This window comes from Giraffa tippelskirchi, chromosome 1, assembly GCF_054371585.1.
Source record: "Giraffa tippelskirchi isolate mGirTip1 chromosome 1, T2T-mGirTip1v1.2.pri, whole genome shotgun sequence".
Lineage (NCBI taxonomy): Eukaryota > Metazoa > Chordata > Mammalia > Artiodactyla > Giraffidae > Giraffa > Giraffa tippelskirchi.
The window spans coordinates 33,758,860-33,784,089 of record NC_137275.1 but is presented as its reverse complement, the minus strand read 5'-3'; the positions used below and the strand labels follow the sequence as shown (position 1 = coordinate 33,784,089).

General features: G+C 36.5%; 1 protein-coding gene across 12 annotated transcripts in view; it reads right to left on the bottom strand.

Annotated features, from left to right (window-relative positions):
- The window catches only part of EPHA5 (EPH receptor A5), a 394,095-nt gene that overhangs the window by 120,245 nt on the left and 248,620 nt on the right, over positions 1-25,230 (bottom strand). For 11 of the 12 annotated variants that reach the window (XM_081504794.1, XM_081505053.1, XM_081504887.1 and 8 more), the window contains one exon: positions 8,425-8,549. In XM_081504794.1, coding sequence (XP_081360920.1) covers positions 8,425-8,549 — 125 coding nt within the window. Of the gene's footprint in view, positions 1-8,023; positions 8,027-8,424; positions 8,550-25,230 lie in introns of all 12 variants that reach the window. The other variant, XM_081504964.1, reaches the window with a different exon arrangement.

Sequence of the window (25,230 nt, the reverse complement as noted above, 5' to 3'; positions counted from 1 at the left end):
TTGGATGGCATCACCGACTCGATGGACATTGGTTTGGGTGGACTCTGGGAGTTGGTTATAGACATGGAGGCCTGGTGTGCTGTGGTTCATGGGGTCGCAAAGAGTCGGACATGACTGAGTGACTGAACTGACTGACTAGTGAACAGAGATGGAAGAGGAAAAAAATCACTGGAAAGATAGTTCTAGAAAATGAAACAAAGAGAAAGTATTCCTAATTTGACTAGTTTCAAGATTCTTTACAAACCATCTATAACTCCTCATTATCTCTGAAGTTTACGATGCTGAATAAAAAATTTTAGATCTATAAAGATTTAAAACACAGTTCCTGTTTTGAACTTTCTCTTTCTTTATATTTTAATGTGTGATTCTTGGCTAAACTTGTTTTTTCCTTAAGGAAATGTATTACATTTATGATTGATATTATAGGATGAATTAAAGATAGGTTATATTTAGAACATTTTGTATTCCTTTTAAGAATTGATCTTTATGTACAATAACTGGTTAATGACTATAGATCATTGTTTTCTAAATATTTCAGGGAATTTTGTCTTTACAAGCAGAAAAAAATGTATTTTTTAAAAACGATCTAAGAGGACCAACATGTAAAGGATTTATTTTTTCTAAATGAGAAAACAATTGAAAACATGAATATAATATTTACTTCTCAAGTACTCTATATTCACTATTGTTTGTAATTTGAAGGCAATTTGAGTTGGTGTAAAAAATCTAGACAAAACTAAAGATTCTCTTATATTTGATATAATTAGAATTTTTACATGAAGTATAAATATTTATATGTAAAGTAAGACGTTCTTTTTAATGATAAAAGCATAGGAATATCAGGGTTAGAATTATAGCCATTATTAACTAAAGTATGTGTGTAAATGTGAATATGCAACTCAGCCTAAGTTTTTTTCTTCTTTAGAATAGGATGAAATTATTTATTATGAGCTTTGTGAGGACACAGAGATAAAAATAATATACACAACACCTATCACAATCCTCTGGGCATTACAGCTTTGATTTGCCCCTATAACATGGTGGCAAATTCTTCTACTCAAAAGAAAAAAAATTAGAAATCTTATATGATTGCAACTTCTAGGTATTGAAAAAATAGAAATTGATAACTTCATCAAAAAAGAAAAAAAAAACACTGCAAGGAAACTGGAATGCTATTTCTTGAAAAAAAGTATAATCTGCTATCACTTGAACACAATTATACAACATTCCATCTGATTAACCTATTAACATTATGTATGTCTCAGTGGTTCCTCATCGCAGATCTAATTGTACATTGTCTCTCTGAGTTAGTTGAGTAAATAAGTTATCAAGGGGACTTAGTGAAGCTTATACTAAGGGATCAAAACCCATAAATACACATTTTAAATCATCTAAGTATCTTCTAAAATTTGCTTCTGTTCCACTCCTTTAAATCATACTCAGAATTTCCACCATATCACAAACTATGTACACATCTTCAACACCCACAGCCAAGTGTTGCCAAGTCCTTGGTTGGGGCAGTGGCTTTTGCTGCCTTTATGTCCCAGCTGAGCAAATGAGCTACGTTCCCCAGCTGCTTAGCAAACATTGTTCACAGGCAGCAAGGGGACGGCCTTCACAGAAGGAGCCAGCTGGCAAACACCCTGCCAAAGGGTAGCTTCCCTTTGCCTCTGTCTTTAATTAAGAGGTGGCAATGGGCCCATCACCATGCAGGAGCAGAGAGGCCCAATGACCTCTATTAGAGCAGGGCAATCACAGGCAGAAATGCCAGCTGGCAAGTGTGTGAGCCCTGGAAAGCTCTGCCACCTGTGTCTGGCCAAGAGCCATCCAATAAAATGGTGGTATCATTCTGATTCAAAATAAGCCCTGGCAAACTATCAGGACCCCCACCTCAATACATGGTATCAAGGCTCATTTTCTTTTTTTTTCCTTTTGAAAGTGTTAAAAAAAAAATTGTGTATTTTATTGGTATGCTAAATAATTTTACTTGGCAAAAGTCTGGGAATTAATATCTTCTCTGTAAAAGGAAAACACTGACCAAAAGATAATGATGACTTCCCCAAAATAATATATAAGGGTTTTTGCTGCTTTTAAAGCATGTAGGTAGGCAACTTTTATTCATTTATTGAATAAGGGAATAGAAATCTTTTTCCCCAAAATCATTTTTTCTTACTATGAGTTGTGCAGATAATAGAATGTATTAACACAGCATTAAATATAAAATATTAAGCATACAACCAAATCTTACTGAAACAAATATTACATAAAATGGACTATAACAAAAAATGTTTCTACAACATGGATATGATTAATTTGAATAAATATTAACAGACAAGGGCTCTGCCCTACCACTTGTTCAGTAATTCTTTAACAAAAGCAGCAACTTAAATGAAAAAAGAAAAAAAAAAGAAAGAAATCCTTGCTCCTAAGGAACATCATGTATATGAGACTCATGCATATGCTGAGAAGCAAGTGTAACAATCAAAGTTCGTCCATAAGGGGAAAAAATAGGGACAATTTCCTTAAAGACAAAAAAAAAACACAAACAAACAAAAAAGCACTAAACTCATAGGTTCAGCTATGAATAGTTGTTTCAGGTAAAGAAAAGCCAGGCAGGAAAATAAATAATTGTCAAACGTTTACTGTTCCTGCTGAAAAACTTTATTTCATCTAAGACATGAATATTCAGGTATATGGACTATATGTGACCCCATGGACTATAACAATCCATGGAATTCTCCAGGACAGAACACTGGAGTGGGTAGCCATTCTCTCCCCTAGGGGATTTTGCCAACCCAGGGATCAAACCCAGGTCTCCTGCATTGTGGGCAGATTCTTTACCAACTGATCTACCAGGGAAGCCCAAGAATTTTGGAGTGGGTAGCCTATCCCTTCTCCAGAGGACCTTCCTGATCCAGGAATCAAACTGGGGTAGTCTGCATTTCAGGTGTATTCTTTACCAGCTGAGCTATCAGGGAAACCCCTATTCAATTATATAGGTTTTTTTGGTGTATCAGTTCAGTTCAGTCACTCAGTCGTGTCTGACTCTTTGCGACCCCATGAATCGTGGCATGCCAGGCCTCCCTGTCCATCACCAACTACCAGAGTTTACCCAAACCCATGTCCATTGAGCCGGTCATGCCATCCAACCATCTCATCCTCTGTTGTTCCCTTCTCCTCCTGCCCCCAATCCTTCCCAGCATCAGGGTCTTTTACAATGAGTCAACTCTTCGCATGAGGTGGCCAAAGTATTGGAGTGTCAGCTTCAACATCAGTCCTTCCAATGAACACTCAGGACTGATCTCCTTTACGATGGACTGGTTGGATCTCCTTGCAGTCCAAGGGACTCTCAAGAGTCTTCTCCAACACCACAGTTCAAAAGCATCAATTCTTCGGCGCTCAGCTTTCTTCATCATCCAACTCTCACATGCATACATGACCACTGGAAAAACCATCCTTGACTAGATGGACTTTTGTTGGCAAAGTAGTGTCTCTGATTTTAAATATACTATCTAGGTTGGTCATGACTTTCCTTCCAAGGAGTAAGTGTCTTTTAATTTCATGGCTGCAATCACCATCAGCAGTAATTTTGGAGCCCCCCAAAATAAAGTCTGACACTGTTTCCACTGTTTCCCCATCTATTTGCCATGAAGTGATGGGACTGGATGCCATGATCTTAGTTTTCTGAATGTTGAGTTTTAAGCCAACTTTTTCACTATCCTCTTTCACTTTCATCAAGAGGCTCTTTAGTTCTTCAGTTTCTGCCATAAGGGTGGTGTCACCTGCATATCTGAGGTAATTGTTATTTCTCCTGGCCATCTTGATTCCAGCTTGTGTTTCTCCCAGCCCAGCGTTACTCATGATGTATTCTACATATAAGTTAAATAAGCAGGGTGACAATATATAGCCTTGATGTACTCCTTTTCCTATTTGGAACCAGTCTGTTGTTCCATGTCCAGTTCTAACTGTTGCTTCCTGATCTGCATTCAGGTTTCTCACGAGACAGCTCAGATGGTCTGGTATTCCCATCTCTTGAAGAATTTTCCACAGTTTATTGTGATCCACAAAGTCAAAGGCTTTGGCATAGTCATTAAAGCAGAAATAGATGTTTTTCTGGAACTCTCTTGCTTTTTCAATGATCCATCGGATGTTGGCAATTTGGTCTCTGGTTCCTCTGCCTTTTCTAAAACCATCTTGAACATCTGGAAGTTCACGGTTCACGTATTGCTGAAGCCTGGCTTGGAGAATTTTGAGCATTACTTGACTAGCATGTGAGATGAGTGCAATTGTGAGGGAGTTTGAGCATTCTTTGGCATTGCCTTTCTTTGGGATTGGAATGAAAACTGACCTTTTCCAGTCCTGTGGTCACTGCTGAGTTTTCCACATTTGCTGGCATATCGAGTGCAGCACTTTCACAGCATCACCTTTGAGGATTTGAAATAGTTCAACTGGAATTCCATCACCTCCACTAGCTTTGTTTGTAGTGATGCTCTCTAAGGCCCACTTGACTTCACATTCCAGGATGTCTGGCTCTAGGTGAGTGATCACACCATCGTGATTATCTGGGTCATGAAGATCTTTTCTGTACACTTCTTCTGTGTATTCTTGCCACCTCTTCTTAATATCTTCTGCTTCTGTTAGGTCCATAACATTTCTGTCCTTTATCGAGCCCATCTTTGCATGAAATGTTTCCTTGGTATCTCTAATTTTCTTGAAGCGATCTCTAGTCTTTCCCAATCTATTGTTTTACTCCATTTCTTTGCACTGATCAGTGAGGAAGGCTTTCTTATCTTTCCTTGCTATTCTTTGGAACTCTGCATTCAGATGGGAATATCTTTCCTTTTCTCCTTTGCTTTTTGCTTCTCTCCTTTTCCCAGCTATTTGTAAGGCCTCCTCAGACAGCCATTTTCCTTTTTTGCATTTCTTTTTCATGGGGATGGTCTTGATCCCTGTCCCCTGTACAATGTCATGAACCTCTGTCCATAGTTCATCGGGCACTCTGTCTATCAGATCTAGTCCCTTAAATCTATTTGTCACTTCCACTGTATAATCATAAAGGATTTTATTTAGGTCATACCTGAATGGTCTAGTGGTTTTTCCCACTTTCTTCAATTTAAGTCTGAATTTGGCAATAAGGAGTTCATGATCTGAGCCACAATCCGCTGCCGGTCTTGTTTTTGCTGACTGTATAGAGCTTCTCCATCTTTGGCTGCAAAGAATATAATCAATCTGATTTCGGTGTTGACCATCTGGTGATGTCCATGTGTAGAGTCTTCTCTTGTGTTGTTGGAAGAGAGTGTTTGCTATGACCAGCGCACTCTCTTGGCAAAACTCTATTAGCCTTTGCCCTGCTTCATTCTGTACTCCAAGGCCAAATTTGCCTGTTATGCCAGGTGTTTCCTGACTTCCTACTTTTGCATTCCAGTCCTCTATAATGAAAAGGACATCTTTTTTGGCTGTTAGTTCTAAAAGGTCTTGTAGGTCTTCATAGAACCGTTCAAGCTCAGCTTCTTCAGCGTTACTGGTCGGGGCATAGACTTGGATTACCGTGATATTAAATGGTTTGCCTTGGAAACGAACAGAGATCATTCTGTCATTTTTAAGATTGTATCCAAGTACTGCATTTCAGACTCTTTTGTTGACCATGATGGCTACTCTGTTTCTTCTAAGGGATTCCTGCCCACAGTAGTAGATAAAATGGTTATCTGAGTTAAATTCACCTATTCCAGTCCATCTTAGTTCGCTGATTCCTAGAATGTCGATGTTCACTCTTGCCATCTCCTGTTTGACCACTTCCAGTTTGCCTTGATTCATGGACCTAACATTCCAGGTTCCTATGCAATATTGCTCTTCACAGCATCGGACTTTGCTTCTATCACCAGTCACATCCACAGCTGGGTATTGTTTTTGCTTTGGCTGCATACCATCATTCTTTCCTATTCTAAAATGCCAGTATGAATCTCAACTTATTTTAAAAACAACTTTAATTACAATAAAAATCTGGAAACTTAAAATGTTTACAAAAGAATTCATAAATTCATATATTTGCCTAGCTTTGAATTAGTATGCAGTAATAAAGTTTATAAAAACTTGAAAAAAGAAATGTAAAACTAAATTTAACAAATTATTTTTGAATTCAACATGTGTTTGTAGACCTCTAGCATCAGCAATTCAGTATGGACCATGACTCCCAGAGAAACAGGAATCACTGAAGTATATTAATGTTTTAACATTTTACTTGACTTACTCTTTTTTTCAGTAAACACTGTACACCTTATCCCAACATAGCTTTGTATCAAAGGTATTTTCTTAGAACATTCTTGGTGAATAATGTTATTTGATAATATTCCTTTTCTGAAATATCTTATCAATATCTTCATTTATGTTCCCTAATAATCCACTTAGTTACATTTAATGCTACCAGTAAGTCATTCTTAGACAATGATTCCCAAAATAATAATTGAGCTATTTATCTATTTGTAAAATCAGTATATGAACATTGTAGAGACATCCAAAACCTAGAAAAGGATGTAGATAGCCCCACTCACCCCACCTAAACTCTGTGTTTCATTCCCTGTTGTATCCTTATGCAGAAAATTGTTGAATCAATGATGAAAGAAGCAAAAAATGCTATGAATTACTTCAATGTGTTTCAATGTATTTACTTATAATGCTTATCTATCATATATGTGGAATTCCAATTTTAAGTAACTTCCATTAATAGGAGATCAGTATTTCTCATGATACTTTTGCATTAGTATAAGGAAAATGCTTATTCTCCTTCTTAATTCTAGCATCCTAGCTTGGACAATTTCTTAAGTATTGCAAAGTGAGTTTTTAAACTTCCTTCCTCTTCACTCTTCCCTAAGAGAGGATTGATGTCTCTGGGAGTTTATGAGAAACAGTTGGATAAGTGTGGCTTCCCTTCCCTTTCGGGATCTGCTTCTCAGCATTATGTCAGCAATCTTTTCTACTCCTACTTCCATAGGACATACACTTCCGGGCCAGGGTCTCCAACCTACCTCTTAGAGTCTGGTTTGAACACTCATCTATTTTTATCCCTGTTCTATTAGAACTCAAGCTGTTCTAAATAGTGTATGCCATTCAGATCTAGTCTGTACAAAAATCACAATACAGTATGTCTCCTACATACAAATGAGTTCCATTCTAATAGCCCATTTGTAAGTCCTATTTGTTCTTAAGTCTAATGAACTTAGCCTAAGGCTTCCCCAGTGGCTCACACAGTAAAAAATCTGCTGCAATGCAGGAGAGCTGAGTTTGGTCCCTGAGTAGGGAAGATACCATGGAGAGGGAAATAGCAACCCACTCCAGTATTCTTGCCTAGAAAATTCCAAGAACAGAGGACCCTGGCAGGCTACAGTCCATGGGGTTACAAAGTCAGATGCGACTGAGTGACTAACACACAAATTTAGCCTAGGTACCCAACTAACACAAATTAACTACATGGTATTGTACCATAATGAGTTTATAATATCTTTCATACAAATAATACATAAAAAACAAACACAAAAATAAAACATTTTTAATCTTACAGTACTATACTTTGAAAAGTACAGTAGTACAGTACAACAGCTTGCATACAAGGGCACATTCACATCTGTGAAAGATTGCAATTTAAAGGTTCATATGTAGGGAACTTATTGTACGATGGGAGTGGAGGTTAGAAAATCTAATCTAACATAATATATTTAAGCCAAATACACAAGCTCACCTTTAGAAATTATAAATGCATCTTTAGTTTCTACCTGTTTATGCCTTTATCAATAGCTCACTTGGTCATGGATTCAGAAAAGAGAAAGAGGAATGATTATTGCCTTTAGATTTCAACAACTATTATGGCAAAACAACAACTCAGGGAAGAAGAGGGAAATCAAGAAACTATAGGGAATGTGAAGCATACACTTCCAATTTTATGCCCTCAAATTTTAAAATAAATTTTATGCTACAGTGTTAGACTTTTGTCATAGGTTTTCTAAAATTATAAGGTATATACACACCCTACCTGCTGATACTTCCAAATAGAACAGGTATTATGCAGGGTTACTGGCCATGAGGATGTATTTTTCCCTGTAGTACACTGCAGTCACTACTGAAGGTTAACAGCTTCATCATTTGGGACACTTTGAAAATGTTCTGTGACTTTATCTTTCAATGCTGTGAAGCCTAGTGAAGCTGATGCTAGATTACACTGCAGTATTCCGGTAGCGTGAACTATTCGGCAGCAACAGAACACAAATAAAGCACTCCCTGTACACGCCTGGCCTCCATAATCATGACTGCAAATCAACTGTCATGGATTTACACCTAAAATTGTAATATGCTTCTCTACAAGTTGGATAACTGCAGTTGCTAAAATTAAAATGAAAAAAGAAGAAAGGACATTTTTTATTCTGTTAGTCCCACCTTTTCAAAATATTTGATTTCATACTCCAGGATGATTCCATTGGGGCGATCTGGCTCTTGCCAAGACAAGGAGATGCTGTTCTTAGCAATCTTCCCCTTTTTCACATTGGTGACTGGAGAGGGGGCTGAAAAATGGAGAGTAGCATGATTAACAGAGCCTCAAAATTACACCTATCATGTATATTGGCACACTTAAATGTAATATAATAAATATACCAAACACTTAACTTTTCATTTTACCTGGAAACAGTTATTCTTTATATACAAGTTTGTATAGATTTAGAAGTGTTTTAAAAATATAAATCAACTTATATCCTGAGAAATGTCTATAATAAAATTATAGTCACATAGAATCTTAAGTCTACATTTTCTCTATAAAGTTTAGATATATAAACTATCTTCATTTTATAGAATAAAGATGTTCTTAATGATCTTATGTCTATTCTATGTTTCTAAAATTCATGGACTCGATAACATATTCCATAACACTAACACATACATGATTATCCCTATTACCATATTTTTATAACATTAAGACTTTCATAATTTCTTATTTTTGAAATCATATGAGTCCTATAATCATTGAAATTTCATATATTAAATATAGTGGAGGTCTTTCTTAAAACTATGCTTAAATATGTGTAGTATATATAAAACAATAGCAAATAAAAGAAGCATTTTCCTTCATATCCATTTTCCCCAAATATTTCATTAGAAATCACAATTGCTTATGATGTTCATTGTTATTTACCAGTGTCTATTAAATGACTATTTATCTGACAGAAATAAAAAAAAAATGCTACTTTTTGAGTATTTTGAACTCCTACACATTTGAATATTTGACTCGGCATCCATTTTTTATCAATCTGATGAGATTTGTATAGACTCTGGGTTTGACACCATAAAGAGGTGCTGACATAATTTTCTTGATGTAGATAACCTTTATTTTTGTAGTTTTCAGATTTTATAGAAGACAAAGCAAAAAATTATAATAGGCACGCACGTTATTTACCACTAGTGCCACCTGGGAGGCCTATATATATATATATATATACACACACACACATCATGAGTGTATGTAAGTGTAGAGCCAAAGAAATAATACATAATATGCATATTTTATATATTTATAATGTACATATAAGAAGATGGAAAAGATGTCAGCCAAAGTGAGTTGTGTATAACCACTATGTGATAGCCCTGTGGTAGTGTATGGCCTTATATGAACAATATTATATATGTACTGAGATTAACATTTATATATATATAATATTTATATATATATATATATATATTATATATATATATATATATGTTGGGCTTCCCTTGTGTCTCAGATAGTAAAGCATTTGCAGGCAATGCAGGAGGACTCAAAGTTTGATTCCTGTGTCGGGAAGATCCCCTGGAGAAGGAAATGGCAACCCACTCCAGTATTCTTGCCTGGAGAATTGCATGGACAGAGGAGCCTGTTGGGCTCCATACAGTCCATGGGGTCACAAAGAGTCAAACACGACTGAGCAGCTAAGAAGAAGAAATAACAATATATATGTTATATTGTTGTTGTTTTAGTCTCTAAGTTGTGTCCAATTCTTTGAGACCCCATGGACTCAAAACAGCCATCAGGCCCCTCTGACCATGGGATTTCCCAAACAAGAATACTGCAGTGGGTCGCCATTTCCTTCTCAAAGGGATCTTTCCGACTCAGGCAGCAGACTCGGGTCCCCTGTGTCTCCTGAAATGGCAGGCAGATTATTTACTGCTGAGCTACCAGGGAAGCCCTATATGTTATATACATATACATATGGATGCATAGTATTTCTATTTTAATTTCCAGCAGTATTCAGTCAAAATAATACACTGTAATTTGTCATGTTTAATTATCTTTTCCACTCCTCAGAAAATGTAATCAAATCAGAGGCACCACTTTGAGCAACAGACAACAAGACCAAAGTTTAGAACTATTTGCGGGGCTCCACGCTAGTGTAAAAAGGGGATGGGAAGAGTCTCACTCATCATTTAAAAACAGAAGTGAGATCACGTCATTCCTCTGCACCTCTGTGTCTCACTGCAGAGTAAAGCCCAAATGTGGAAATACACACAAGCATCAGTACCGTCTGGCTCTCTGCATCTTCTTTGACCACCTCTTGCTACTTCTTCAGCAGCTCTGCTCAGGCTGGTTGCCCCAGGCACTTCTGACACACTCCAGCATAGTGTTAGCTGCTCAGTCGTGTCCCACTCTTTGTGACCCCATGGACTGTAGCCCAATAAGCTCCTCTTTCCATGGAATTCTCCAGGCAAGAATACTGGAGTGGGTTGCAATGTCCTTCTCCAGGCTGGCTGCCCCAGGCACTTCTGACACACTCCTGCCTAAGGATTTTCTATCTGCATCCTCTTATTCAGAGGTGCTTCTCACTCTGACTCCAGAGCTGGCTCCCTCTTCTGGATTTCTCACTGAGACCTTTCCTGTTTGCTCCTTCCTTAGCCCCCCTTATCTTGCCACATACTCTGATCTTCACAATTTAATTTTCCCCTATTTCTTGCACTTCTACCATCTGATATTCATATCGTATTTCTATATGAATTCTTCCTTATTCCTATTTGCTTTTTTCAATCCTCTCAAGTAGAGTGTAATTTTTATGAGGGCAGTGATATTGTTATTCTCATTCATTGCTGAATTCTAGCTCTAGAACAGCACTTGGACAGAGGAGGGTCCAATAAATATGCATGGAATAAATGAGTGGTGGTAAAAAATCAAATACAGAGGAACCTTTTATTTTTTATTATGTATTATATTACGTCAGCAAACAAACAAAAAAAAGTGACACGTCTTTCAATAAAATTAAAATAGAAACAAATATCTGTAAGAGCAAAATCTGGTAACTGTCTAGTGTCTTATAAACCCATAGGTTATATTGACTTTGATACAACAATATGTATTTTTATTCTTTCAATCATAAGGCTTTGTGGTGTTCAGATTCAGAGAATGTAGAATTTCAGCTTTATCTTCTATTATTTTTTTAAAATGTTTTTTAATTGAAGGCTAATTGCTTTACAGAATTTTGTTGTTTTTCTGTCAAACATCAATAAGAATCGGTCATAGGTCTACATATGTCCCCTCCCTCTGTCCAGCTGCACAATTTTCTGGACTCTGGTGGCTTGGATGGTAAAGAATCTGTCTCCAACAAAGGAGATCTGGGTTGGGAAGATCCCCCTGGAGAAGGAAATGGCTACCCACTCCAATATTCTTGCCTGGAGGACTCCATGGACAGAAGATCTGGTGGGCTACAGTCCAGGGGGTCACAAAGAGTCAGAGACAACTGAGCGACTGAGCAACTTTCATTCTGGGGCTTCCCTGCTGGCTCAGCAAGTAAAGAATCTGCCCAAAATGCAGGAGACCTGAGTTTGATACTGGGTCCGGAAGATCCCCTGGAGGAGGAGATGGCAACCCATTCCAGTATTTTGCCTGGACTTCCCAAGTGGCACTAGTGGTAAAGAATCCTCTTGCCAATGCAGAAGATGCAAAAGACATGGGTTCAATCCCTGGGTTAGGAAGATCGCCTAGAGTAGGAAATGGCAACCCATTTCTAGTATTGTTGCCTGGAAAATTCCATGGACAGAGGAGCCTGGCGGGCTACAGTCCATGGGGTCAAAAAGAGTCAGATAGGACTGAGCGACTGAGTACATACACACACTACAGAACACAGAGTGTGTGCACAAAGCCAAAATTGTTTAAAAGTAGTTTTGAAATTGAAGTTTATTTACTTTCATGTAAACCTTTTACCTGACTGGTGGTTCTCACAGTCACATTCTGGAATAAGTTCAAAGTCTCTATTGATTCCCTCATGAGGGAAAAGTCATGCCATCTTCGGTACTATGGACAAATCATCCAGAATACAGGGAAAGAAAGAAGAACAAGCTGTAGGCCCCCTAGTTCATCATAGTGTTTGCAGCAAAGCAGCAAATTTACTGATGTAGAAACAGGAACGGAGAATTCAGGAAGATAATAGAATGGTTTTTTTTTTAATATACTCTGTTTGGTTGTGTGTATCTTTATGAATCACCTTAAATCATAAACTAAACTCACTGTCCCATTACCACTAAATATGTGTTGCATTATACTTTAGTAAAGATCCAAAGACTGTCTTTAAAGTTTTTCACTCATTTCACTACATTGCAGACATTCTCATTTTGGTTGATGTAGTTTTTATAGATAGGTTTCAGTTTTCACTTAATGAACTGATGGTGTTGCCAACTTTCTATTCAAAATTGCATTTCATATGTATGCTCCATGAAGGCAGGGATTAATTTTATATAGTTCACTGCTATATTGCCAGCACCAGAAAGTTAATTGACATATAGATATTTCATAAATATTTGTTGAATGGATACATGCATGAATGAATGAGAAATACATACATCATCAAGTATCATTCAGAACAGAGTTTATCTCATCTTACATGCATATACTAGGATCCTATTAGTTGGGAACTTGCATTTTATTTAAAATAATCCATTCTTCAATAAAATAAAGAACCATTTCAAAGTGAAGATATCAAATAAATATCAACACAGACATAATCATCCTGAAATGGAATTCTTTGTTATTTACTCACATCTATCAAAGTTAAGCATAAACCATATGGATTTCAAAGACTGTTTGATTTAATAAACACCATTGTTTTCCATACTTGGTTGTCTCAGAGGCTAACAAGTGCCCTTTAGATCATGGTTCAGAATGGAAAGAGAAGAGGAGACCACTTCTCAGCTCAGAGTAGTTCAAGGATAACTTGCTCAGTGAAGAGATGATATCTTCGTCATTTGGGTAAAGCTGATCAAAGTGGGGACACTGACAGCTTCTGGGGCATAATGATGATGTGCAAATTGTAAATGGCAGCACTCTTACCCTACTGTAAAGTATTTTAGAGATAATATGTATATTAAAATAACTGTAACAAGATTTGTCAGCACCGGGACATGTTTAATTTATTTCATTTATCTCCCTTACCTGTTGTTCATTCTTTATCCACTCAACCTTTTATTAAGTAAGCCTGGAAAAAACTGAGAATGATGGCACAGAGCATCACTGCCTGTAAAACTTGCCGGATGATGTTAAATCATAAATACTGCCATACTAGTGCTTCCCTGGTGTCTCAGACAGTAAGCAATCTGCCTGCAATGCAGGAGACCTGGGTTCGATCCCTGGGTTGGGAGGATCCCCTGCAGGAGGGCATGGCAACCCACTTGTATTCTTGCCTGGAGAATCCCCATGGAGAGAGGAGCCTGCTGGGCTACAGTCCATGGGGTCGCAAAGAGTCGGACACGAATGAGTGACTAAGCACAGCACAGCACAGTGTAAGAACAAAAATACCAGAGAAATAAAGTTGACTAGAATGAAATAATTTGCGTAGCTTCTAAGTTTCACCTTATGGATATGCGGAAACATTCCAAATTGCTTCTAAGTATTGCAGCTTACATATTGGAAGTGAACTTTTAATATCAGTATAATAAGCAAGATGTTTACCCTTTAGACAGTAACATTTCCCTAATTCACCTAATTGAATTTAAAAAACTTAAATCGACAATGATTTTATATTTATAGAAAGATTATTAAGGTAGTACAGAGAGATTCCATGTATTCCACACCTAATGTCTTCTATTTTCATTTTAGGATGTTTTAGAAACATCCTAAAAAACAGTGGGTGTATATATATGCATAACTGATTCACTCTGCTGTACCACAGAAACACAACATTGTAAACCAGCTATAACCCATAAACATTTTTAAAAAAGAAACAACTTACAACAGTATAGTAGATCTACCACAATTAATGAACCAATATTGATACATTATTATTGAAGTTCATACTTTATTCAAATTTCCTTAGGCATACTTATTATCATCTTTCTTTCCCAGGACCCCACTCAGCACACCATATTACATTTAGTCATCACGTTTTCTCAGGCTCCTCTGGGCTATAATAGTTTCTCAAACTGCTTGGTTTGATGACTTCAGCAGTGCTGAGGCATATTGGTCAGGTATTTTGTAAAGTATCTCTCAGCTGGGATTAATATGATGTTTTTTCTCATGATTAGACTTGAGATATAAGTTATTTTTGGAGGAAGGTACAGAGGTAAAGTGCTTTTTCCATGACATCCTATCAAGGGTACAGGCATAACTCATCAATATTAGGTTAACTTGGATGACCTGACAGAGGTGGCATTAGATTTCTTCACAGTAAAGTTATTCTTTTCCCAGTTTTCCATCCTCTTGGAAGAAAGTGATTAGGTGCAGCCCACACTTAAGGAAGGTAGAGCAATGGTCTACCTCCTTGAGGGTGGAGTATCTGCCCAAATTATTATCTATTCAACCCTATGTGTTTGCTTCATCGTTTATTTATATTCTTGTGGAGTACAGACACATGGATTTTTTTTTTATACTTTAGCTTATAATCTAATACTTTATTTTTTATTCAAATTGTTAAAGTTTTGGTCATTGATTACTCTTTCAGTTAGCTTCTATGTCTTTTTGACATACCTCTATCGTTATGGGTTTTCTGTCTCTATTCTACATCACTCTCTTACCCCTTGGCACTGCAAGACCAGATGCTTCAGGCTCATTTTGTTTCATTTACTGTCCTCAATCCTAGAATAAGTCATTTCTCCTAGGAACACTGGTTTCCTACATTGGAGAATTCTACTGGACACCAAGGTCTGGATTATAGGAAACCCCCTACTGGGGTTTTGTTTCTTGGCCCTCTTGGATGACAAAGCCAGGAAATAAATGCGTGTATGTTAACCTGTGTATATCTATAAACATTTCTAAATGTAGCTATAGTTATTTGTGTATATACATATATATATATATATATTAAGCTAAACATGAATATACACTGATGCTACTAACTCTAATCAGCTATCACACAGGTTATTCTAGCCTCTTTAACTTATCTGTATTCTCCAACTTCAACAGTGGCTCTCACCATCCACCACCCGTTCACTTTATTTTCAGTATATATTTCTAATGATTAAAGAATTTCCAATCTGTGTCTGTTTGACTTACTGATACCTACATAATGTAGAAATCTTTAACATCTCAGTGGCACAAGCAATGATAAACAAAAGTCTGCTATCTGTTATGTAAAAGAGCATGTCATCCTAAGTTTTCACATACAGAACCTAGTTTAGTGTTCTCAGATAGGAAAGGGTGCCATGGCATAGACAGCTTTCAAGCAGAGTTGGCTTCAAATTCTTTGGGAATCAGCCATTTCCTAGCTCAGTGACCTTGTTTAAGTAACCTAACAACTATGAATGCTTATTCTATCTTTACAATAGGAACACTGATACAAACTTTTTACCAGACTGCAATCTGATTCTGTGTTACGGTATTAGGTACAGTGTATGTGTGCCTGCTAAGTGGATTCAGTCGTGTTTGACCCTGTGGGACCCTGTGAACTGTAGCCCACCAAGCTCCTCTGTCCTTGGGATTATCCAGGCAAAAATACTGGAGTGGGCTGCCATGTCCTCCTCTAGGGGATTTTCCCAACCCAGGGCTCCTGGGTAACTCCTGCATCTCCTGCTGAGCCATCTGGAAAGTCCCAAGTATTGGTTACTTGTATTTTTTTTTTTTTTAATACATCTCTATGAGTTTGACCTATTCACATAAAATTTTAATCTTAAAGCATTAAGATAAATAAGATAATATGGATATATACTGGAAAACCCCCTGATGCTGGGCAAGATTTAAGGCATGAGGAGAAGGGGATAACAGAGGACGAGATGGTTGGATGGCATCTCCAACTCGACAGACACAAGTTTGAGCAAGCTCTGGGAGTTGGTGATGGACAGGGAAGCCTGGCGTGCTGCAGTCCATGGGGTTGCAGAGTCGGACACAACTGAGTAACTGAACCAAACTGATAAATATATTTTCAGTCTGTGACAGTCCAGGAAAAGTTCTTCAGATGGAGCTTCTTTTACTTGCCTCCAAAAGTCCCTCCACACAGTCATGTGTTCATTTATTCACAAGCTTTAAAAAACATGCATCTTACAATTAATTCCATTGGCAAAATCTGGCCAATGGATATCAAAGTCAGTATCTGCTGGCTGAAACCTACCACTCCTCTCTCCACACACAGTTCATCATATTTAGGTGATTCTTCTTATCTGAGTCTGAGCCAGATTTTCTTAAAAATACAGATTATTAGTCTTCACTCCAGGAAATTCTGACTCAGGAGATCAGACTGGGGCCAAGGATTCTCTGTTTTCAATGAACAATTTAACTGAATCATTTTTTCAGTAATTTTGCAAAGTATTAAAGGAAACCATACTGGAATCAGTTCTTTTAACAAAATTATATAAACTTGGAAACCTTAGGCTAGAAGCTGGATCAGTGTTGTTTTGTGAACTGTTGCCTTCTTAAACCTTTGTCTCACTCTTACTACCTTGCCATCTTGATGTCTTATACCATATTTGCCTTTCTTCATTTGTGGACTGTTTCTTAACAGGTCGGGAAAATATCAAAAGAAACAGTCTGTTAAAACTTTGTAAATTGATGTGTTTGTACATTCATACGGAGAAGGCAATGGCACCCCACTCCAGTACTCTTGCCTGGAAAATCCCATGGACGGAGGAGCCTGGTAGGCTGCAGTCCATGGGGTCGCTGAGAGTCGGACACGACTGAGTGACTTCACTTTCACTTTTCCCTTTCATGCACTGGAGAAGGAAATGGCAACCCACTCCAGTATTCTTGCCTGGAGAATCCCAGGGATGGCGGAGCTTGGTGGGCTGCCGTCTATGGGGTTGCACAGAGTCGGACAGGACTGAAGCGACTTAGCAGCAGCAGCAGCAGTACATTCATATGTAAGCTGTTTTGGTCCAACCAGATTATAATCTCTATAAAATCTGAAAATTCTTGTGCCCTTTTTCAGTATTGTCTGTTAGGTTTTGGAACAGTTTCTGTATGATACTATGCACATGCAAATATTGATAAGTAAAGAAGTGAATAAGCAATTACATTCTATTACAACAGATTGGTTTGCATTTTTTAGAGTTTTACATAAATGACACGAACAATATGTATTTTTTTTTTGGTTGGATTAATAAGGGACATGAGTAAACATGTTGGGAGAAATGGATATAAGCACTGTCTTATTTGTGCTAATGTTTCCCAAGTATGTAGATATGCAAAATCTTATCAAATTGTACACTTTATGTGAAGTTTATTATATACCAGTTATACACCAATAAGGGCTTCCTAGGTGGCACTAGTGGTCAAGAACCCACCTGCCAATGCAGGAGACTAAGAGATATGGCTCCGTCCCTTGGGCTGGGATGATCCCCTGGAGGAGGGCATGGCAACCCACTCCAGTATTCTTGCCTGGAGTCTCCCATGGACAGAGGAGCCTGGCATATTATGTTACATAGGATCTCTTTAGTCTCAAAGAGTCAAACGTGACTGAAGCCACTTAGCACACATGCAACAAACACATTAAAGTATATGTACAGGTGTGTGTTTGAAATGAAAAGTATATGTGCCCAAAGACCCTTTAAGACATTTATCAAAATGTGAATTAGTTAGAAAAGGTAATAAACATTTCAAAAGTTATAATTTGGGGGAATATTTCAATCTATTTTATAGGTAAAAATCTATTTTCATAATCTATTTTTACATAATTCATTTTTAGTGGCTTTGATAACTATATGGATAATTACTTCTTTGCTGTTTATACAGACTGATATAAATATAAAAATTAATGACTACAATCCTAGTTACAGACTTGATATTTTTGTCTTTGTATTGTATTGACAATCTGAAAATGTCAAAATGGAAAAGTGGGCAGATATTTTAAAAGTATATACATGTCCATTGAGTATTATATCACATATTTCATATTCTATGTAGTATATAAATTATATTAATGTATATGTATACACTTATTCTATACTTAATATATATTTAGTACTATGTTGTCATCTGATACCACCAGACCAAGAGAAATAACTAGTGTATTCTGACCACACCTGGTATACATGGTCTCTTCCAAATAAAAAAGGTATTTTTGAGGTTTCTTTCTCAAAATAAAATTTCACTCTGCTCATTCAAACAAAACCTACAATCACTCCATCTTAAAAGCCTACAAGTGGATCTTTTGATATATGATCTCAGTGAAGTTTAGAAAGGACCATTCCAAAAAACCTAGCTTTAAATGTCAGTAGTTCTAGGGAAACAATATCCTTTTTAATAAAAAGTACCTGAAATGTCCCACTGGGTATAATTTGCTTTTTTTAAAAGACTTGAAAATTATAAGATACTAAAAATTAATTGTTTTCAGTGGAAAATAAAAGCAACTTAATTGCAAAGAAGTAATTTTGATGTGATCTGACTCAATAGTATTAACCATATGCTTCGAATACCATTTTGAAGTCATATGCTCAGTGACGCTAATTAGAAAAGAAAATGGCAATAATAAAAATAAAGAACTATATCACTGGCATTTATAGTCAACATTTTTCTGAAACAATCATCCAGATTACAAAACAAATATTAAATGTAACAATGTGTAAAATGACACATGCCTCTTTATGAATTAATCCCACACCAAATAAACTCTTATAGAATTTGTTTTCCATTTATTACTTCTTATTACCTTATAATAGAATTTTTAGTACACAAAGTGGCGTTACTATCAATGGCTATTTAATCTTAACCACTTTCAGGGATCATTTGTGTAGATCTTAACCACAGTATTCACTTAATAAGAAACAGAATTTAAATAATTTTTACAGTATCTTTTCAAAATAAAGTGGGGTTATATATAGCAAGTGACATGGCATAGCTGGAAAGCTTTAATCAACACAGTATTCTTAACATACATTATATCTAAGGGAATATAGTCCCATGTATAGTTTTCAATATTATTTATCAATATTACACCTCAAGTATAGGATATGGCTTTTATAGGTAGATAAATAGTTATTAGGTCAATAAAAAACAGTCTCATAATTCATGACTTTTTTATAAAAGGAAAATTAATTTCTTCTTATAAATCCATATTATGTAAAGTCTTGTTAACCACAGAATAAACCACAGACAGAAATAAACCATTACGTGGTAACTTTAATTCCATTCTTAATTACTTCAAGGTTTTTATTATATAAATGAATCTGATCTAGCACTTTGAAAAGCAAAACAAACATATCATAAATATAAACAACCAATTTTTTTCCTTCTACACCTATTGGTCTCAATTGTATTTATTAATAGTCATATAAAAATAGGGATTATTTATTTCAACAAAGATCACGATAGTAAGCTATTTACCTATTGACCATTTAAAGAACCAGATTAGATTTGTTATAACATTAAAGTTCAAGGCCATCACATATTCTTTCTTAAATATACTCTCTCTGGGGCCATTTGACAAGATTCTTTTATTAATAAAATCTGAGGTTGTGCCAGTAGAAATAAGACACTAAACTTTATGGCTACAAAACAACCAGAGAGACTTGAGTAGTGCTTATCAGCTGGCCTCATATACATCACAATTACTGCTGCTACTGCTACTGCTGCTACTATCTTTAAATAGCATAATTGCTAGCAGCAACATGACAGGCATTGAGTAAATAAAAGATTAATGATTAAAGCTACTCAGCCTTTTAAAGTCCAGACAAAATACAAATCAAGATATTCTAAGTTAGTAACATTATCAGATACTCAATTCTTTAGCTCTTACCATGAGACTGATGTTAGTGATTCCAACCACATATTCTCCAAGTGGTGGGAAACCTCAGCTAATACTGAAGCTGCATGTGAGCTTATTTTTTTTTTAGAGTGATCATACAGAGAAATTATTAAACCCTCCTCTCCCTGTCCTCCTTTCCTAATTTAATTACTGAAAAACAAATATGTCAGAGACTAGTGACTTGGCTGTTGCATTCAACAGCCCCACATGTTAGGTGAGTGATCATAAAATTGAAAATAGTTTGGGAAAATTAGTTACAACAGACATAGAAAGTTAGACCATTCCTCTGAGAATCTATTTACATGCCTCCAAACTATGTAACTATATAATCTCAGAAAGGACAGAATGATCTCTGTTCATTTCCAAGGCAAACCATTCAATATCGAGTTTATGCCCCGACCAGTAATGCTGAAGAAGCTGAAGTTGAATGGTTCTACAAAGACCTACAAGACCTTCTAGAACTAACACTCAAAACAGATGTCTTTTTCATTATAGGGGAATGGAATGCAAAAGTAGGAAGTCAAGAAATACCTGGAGTAACAGGCAAATTTGGCCTTGGAGTACAGAATGAGGCAGGGCAAAGGCTAATAGAGTTCTGCGGAGAAAACTCACTGGTCATAGCAAACACCCTCTTCCAACAACACAAGAGAAGACTCTACACATGGACATCACGAGATGGTGAAAACCGAAATCAGATTGATTATATTCTTTGCAGCCAAAAATGGAGAAGCTCTATACAGTCAGCAAAAACAAGACCAGGAGCTGACTGTGGTTCAGATCATGAACTCCTTATTGCCAAATTCAGGCTTAAATTGAAGAAAGTAGGGAAAACCACTAGACCATTCAGGTATGACCTAGATCAAATCCCTTACGATTATACAGTGGAAGTGAGAAATAGATTCAAGGGATTAGATCTGAGAGAGTGCCTGAAGAACTACGGACAGAGGTTCCTGACATTGTACAGGAGGCAGTGATCAAGACCATCCCCAAGAAAAAGAAATGCAAAAAAAGCAAAATGATTGTTTGAGGAGGCCTTACAAATAGCTGTGAAGAGAGGAGAAGTGAAGGGCAAGGAGAAAAGGAAAGATACACCCATCTGAATGCAGAGTTCCAAAGAATAGCAAGGAGAGATAAGAAAGCCTTCCTCAGTGATCAGTGCAAAGAAATAGAGGAAAACAATAGAATGGGAAAGAGTAGAGATCTCTTCAAGAAAATCAGCTATACCCAGGGAACATTTCATGCAAAGATGGGCTCAATAAAGGACAGAAATAGCTTGGACCTAACAGAAGTAGAAGATATTAAGAAGTGGCAAGAATACACAGAAGAACTATACAAAAAAGATCTTCATGACCCAGATAACCATGATAGCGTGAACACTCACCTAGAGCCAGACATCCTAGAATGTGAAGTCAAGTGGGCCTTAGGAAGCATCACTATGAACAAAGCTAGCGGAGGTGATGAAATTCCAGTTGAGCTATTTCAAATCCTAAAAGATGAAGCTGAGAAGGTGCTGTACTCAGTATGCCAGCAAATTTGGAAAACTCAGTAGTGGCCAAAGGACTGGAAAAGGTCAGTTTTCGTTCCAATCCCAAAGAAAGGCAATGCCAAAGAATGTTCAAACTACTGCACAATTGAACTCATCTCACATGCTAGTAAAGTAATGCTCAAAATTCTCCAAGCCAGGCTTCAACAGCACGTGAGCCATGAACTTCCAGATGTTCAAGCTAGATTTAGAAAAGGCAGAGGAACCAGAGATCAAATTGCCAACATCTGCCCATCAGCAGATGAATGGATAAGGAAGCTGTGGTACATATACACAATGGAATATTACTCAGCCATTAAAAAGAATACATTCGAATCAGTTCTAATGAGGTGGATGAAACTGGAGCCTATTATATAGAGTGAAGTAAGCCAGAAAGAAAAACACCAATACAGTATACTAACACATATATATGGTATTTAGTTAATGGGTAAAGATAACCCTGTATGCGAGACATCAAAAGAAACACATAAATAGAACAGTATTATGGACTCTATGGGAGAGGGCGAGGGTGGGATGATATGAGAAAATGGCTTTGAAGTATGTAAATTATTGTATGTGAAATGAATCGCCTGTCCAGGTTTGATGCATGATACAGGGCGCTCGGGGCTGGTGGACCGGGATGACCCAGAGAGATGGGATGGGAAGGGAGGTGGGAGGGGGGTTCCGGAAGGGGAAAACATGTACATTCATGTCAATGTATGGCAAAACAAATACAATATTGTAAAGTTAAAAAGTAGACAAATAAACTAATTTAAAATTAAAAAAAAAGTAATGTAATGCAAGTATAAGGAAATGTAAAAAATAAAAAAAAAATGGAAATCAGTCCTGAATATTTATTGGAAGGACTAATGCCTAAGCTGAAACTCCAATACTCTGGCCACCTGATGCAAAGAACTGACTCACTGGAAAAGACACTGATGCTGGGAAAGATTGAAGGCAGGAGGAGAAGGGGACGACAGAGGATGAGATGGTTGGACGGTATCACCAACTGATTGGACATGAATCTGAGTAAACTCTGAGAGTTGGTAATGGACAGGGAGGCCTTTTGAGCTGCAGTCCATAGGGTCACAAAGAGTCGGACACAACTGCATGACTGAAGTGAACTGAACTGAAACTATATAACTGTTTAGTACAGTGAGTGGCCTCATTTATTTTTGTATCCTCTGTAACTACAAAAAGAACAAGCACATGCCCATTTAAAAAAATTAATCAATCAAGAAGTCAATGAAATGGGAAAATGTTACAAGATATTTTTAAGGGTAGTGAAGATGTAATAACATCATTAAAAACAGAATGGAATCTTCGTTTTTCAAATATATGGTTAAAACTGATAAATGTTATTTTTAAATGTGAACTCTTATTTAAAAGCTATAAGGGAGTAAACTTGAAAAGAGTCTTCTTGACTTTACAAGTTTGATTCTATCTTATGCACAAAAGTGAAATAAGCAAGACGAATGCTTGTGAATACAAAGAGAATTTTGGGTAGGTGAAAATTACTAAGTATTGTGATAAATATAATTTTAATGCACTTTTCAAGACATATTTATACAGAGTAGACTGTTAAAACATGATGTTTGTAAATGCAGAAAATTATCAGAGGTAAAGAAGCAAAACAGGCCAGAGCAATTTGTGATCCAATAAAATGATTCAAAATTATTGGAAGCAAAGTTTATTTGCACCTGTTTATAGTGAATAGCTCTAGTTAATTAGTGGAAACAAAAGTCAGAATATTTCATTTACCCTCGTTGAGAATCATCTTAACTATCCATAGGTTGCTTGGTTGAGTATCCATTTCAATTAAATTCATCATCATTTTCCTTTATTCTTTTGCCATTAGTCCATTATTTCTTACTTCCTACAAGTGTTATTATACCTGTCTGGAACAGATTGTATCTTATTTCATGAGAAAGTAGGTAAAAATGCTAAATAAATTCATGAACTTATACACGACAGGTATATTTATAATGCATAGCAGAAGTGGCTTCCCTGGTGGTTCAGAGGTAAAGAATCCACTTGTAATGCACAGGAGATGTAGATTACTGATCAGGAAGGTCCCCTGGAGTAGGAAATGGCAACACACTCCAGTGTTCTTGCCTGGACATCCCATGGTCAGAGGAGCTTGGCAGGCTACAGTCCGCAGGGTTGCAAAGAGTAGAACACAACCGAGCACACATGCATAAATATGTACATAAATATACTTAGTGCATCTACGTTTTAAGTACTAAGAGTTCATAAGTAATGGAATTAGAATTTAAAGCCAGATATATCTGAGTCTAAATATATATCATCTGCTGCTTTTACATATAATGAGGTATTTAGTAAAGTTAATTTTTAAAGTATGCAATAAAATGTTAGTCACTCAGTCGGGCATGATTGAGTGACTAACAACAACAACATATATATATATATATATATATATCTGTATATAATAATTTTTACTCACTAATCCCCAAGCATCATTTAAAGGTTCTTAAGTATCTAACCTAGAGCAAAATAAAGAAATATTGAGTACAATTTAAGACAAATAGCTTTTTCTTAGTTCATTACTAATACTATAACATTGTTTTCTATATTTTGGCAGGGACTTAAAAACTGTCTTCAATAATATAAATATGTCCTTTAATCTGTAAAAATAGAATCCAAATGTTTTTTAAACTTGATGTATTCCCATTTGTTTATTTTTTCTTTTGTTGTCTGAAGAGATAGATCCAAGAAAAGACAGCTTAGATCAGTGTCTAAGAACATACCACCCATATTTTCTTCTAAGAGTTATATGGTTTCAATTCTTACATTTTAAGACTTTAATCCATTTGAGCTTATTTTTGCATGTTGTGTGACAAGTGGTTTAGTTTCATTCTTTTGCATGTAGCTTTTCAGTTTTCCCAACATCATTTACTGAAGAGACTGTCTTTTCCCCATTGTATATTTTTGCCTCCTTTGTTGTGGATTAATTGAACATATGAGCATGGGTTTATTTCTGGGCTCTCTATTCTGTTACATTGATTTATGTGTTTGATTACTATAGCTTTGTAGTGCAGTTTAAAATCAGGGAGTATGATACCTCCAGGTTTTTCTTTCTCAAGATTGTTTTGGCTATGCGGCTAGTAGGCACATGAAAAGATGTTCAACATAACTAATCAGGGAAATGCAAATCAAACCCACAGTGAGATTTCCTCTCATATTGTCAGAATGGCTGTTATCAAAAAGATAAGAAATAGCAGGTGTTGGTGAGAATATGTAGAAAAGGGAACACACGTGCAATCTTGGTGGCAATGCAAATCAGTACAGCAGGCATTAAAAACATTATGAAGGTCCCTCAAACAACTTAAAAGTAGAACTACCACATGATCCAGCAATTTTAGTTCTGAGTATTTACCCGAAGAGAACAAAAACACTAATTCAAAAAGATATATGCACCCAATGTTTATCACAGCAATGTTTACAGTAGTCAAGATATGGACACAATATAAGTGTTCATCAATAAATACATGGATACAGAGACTGTGATAGATGCAGATATATCAC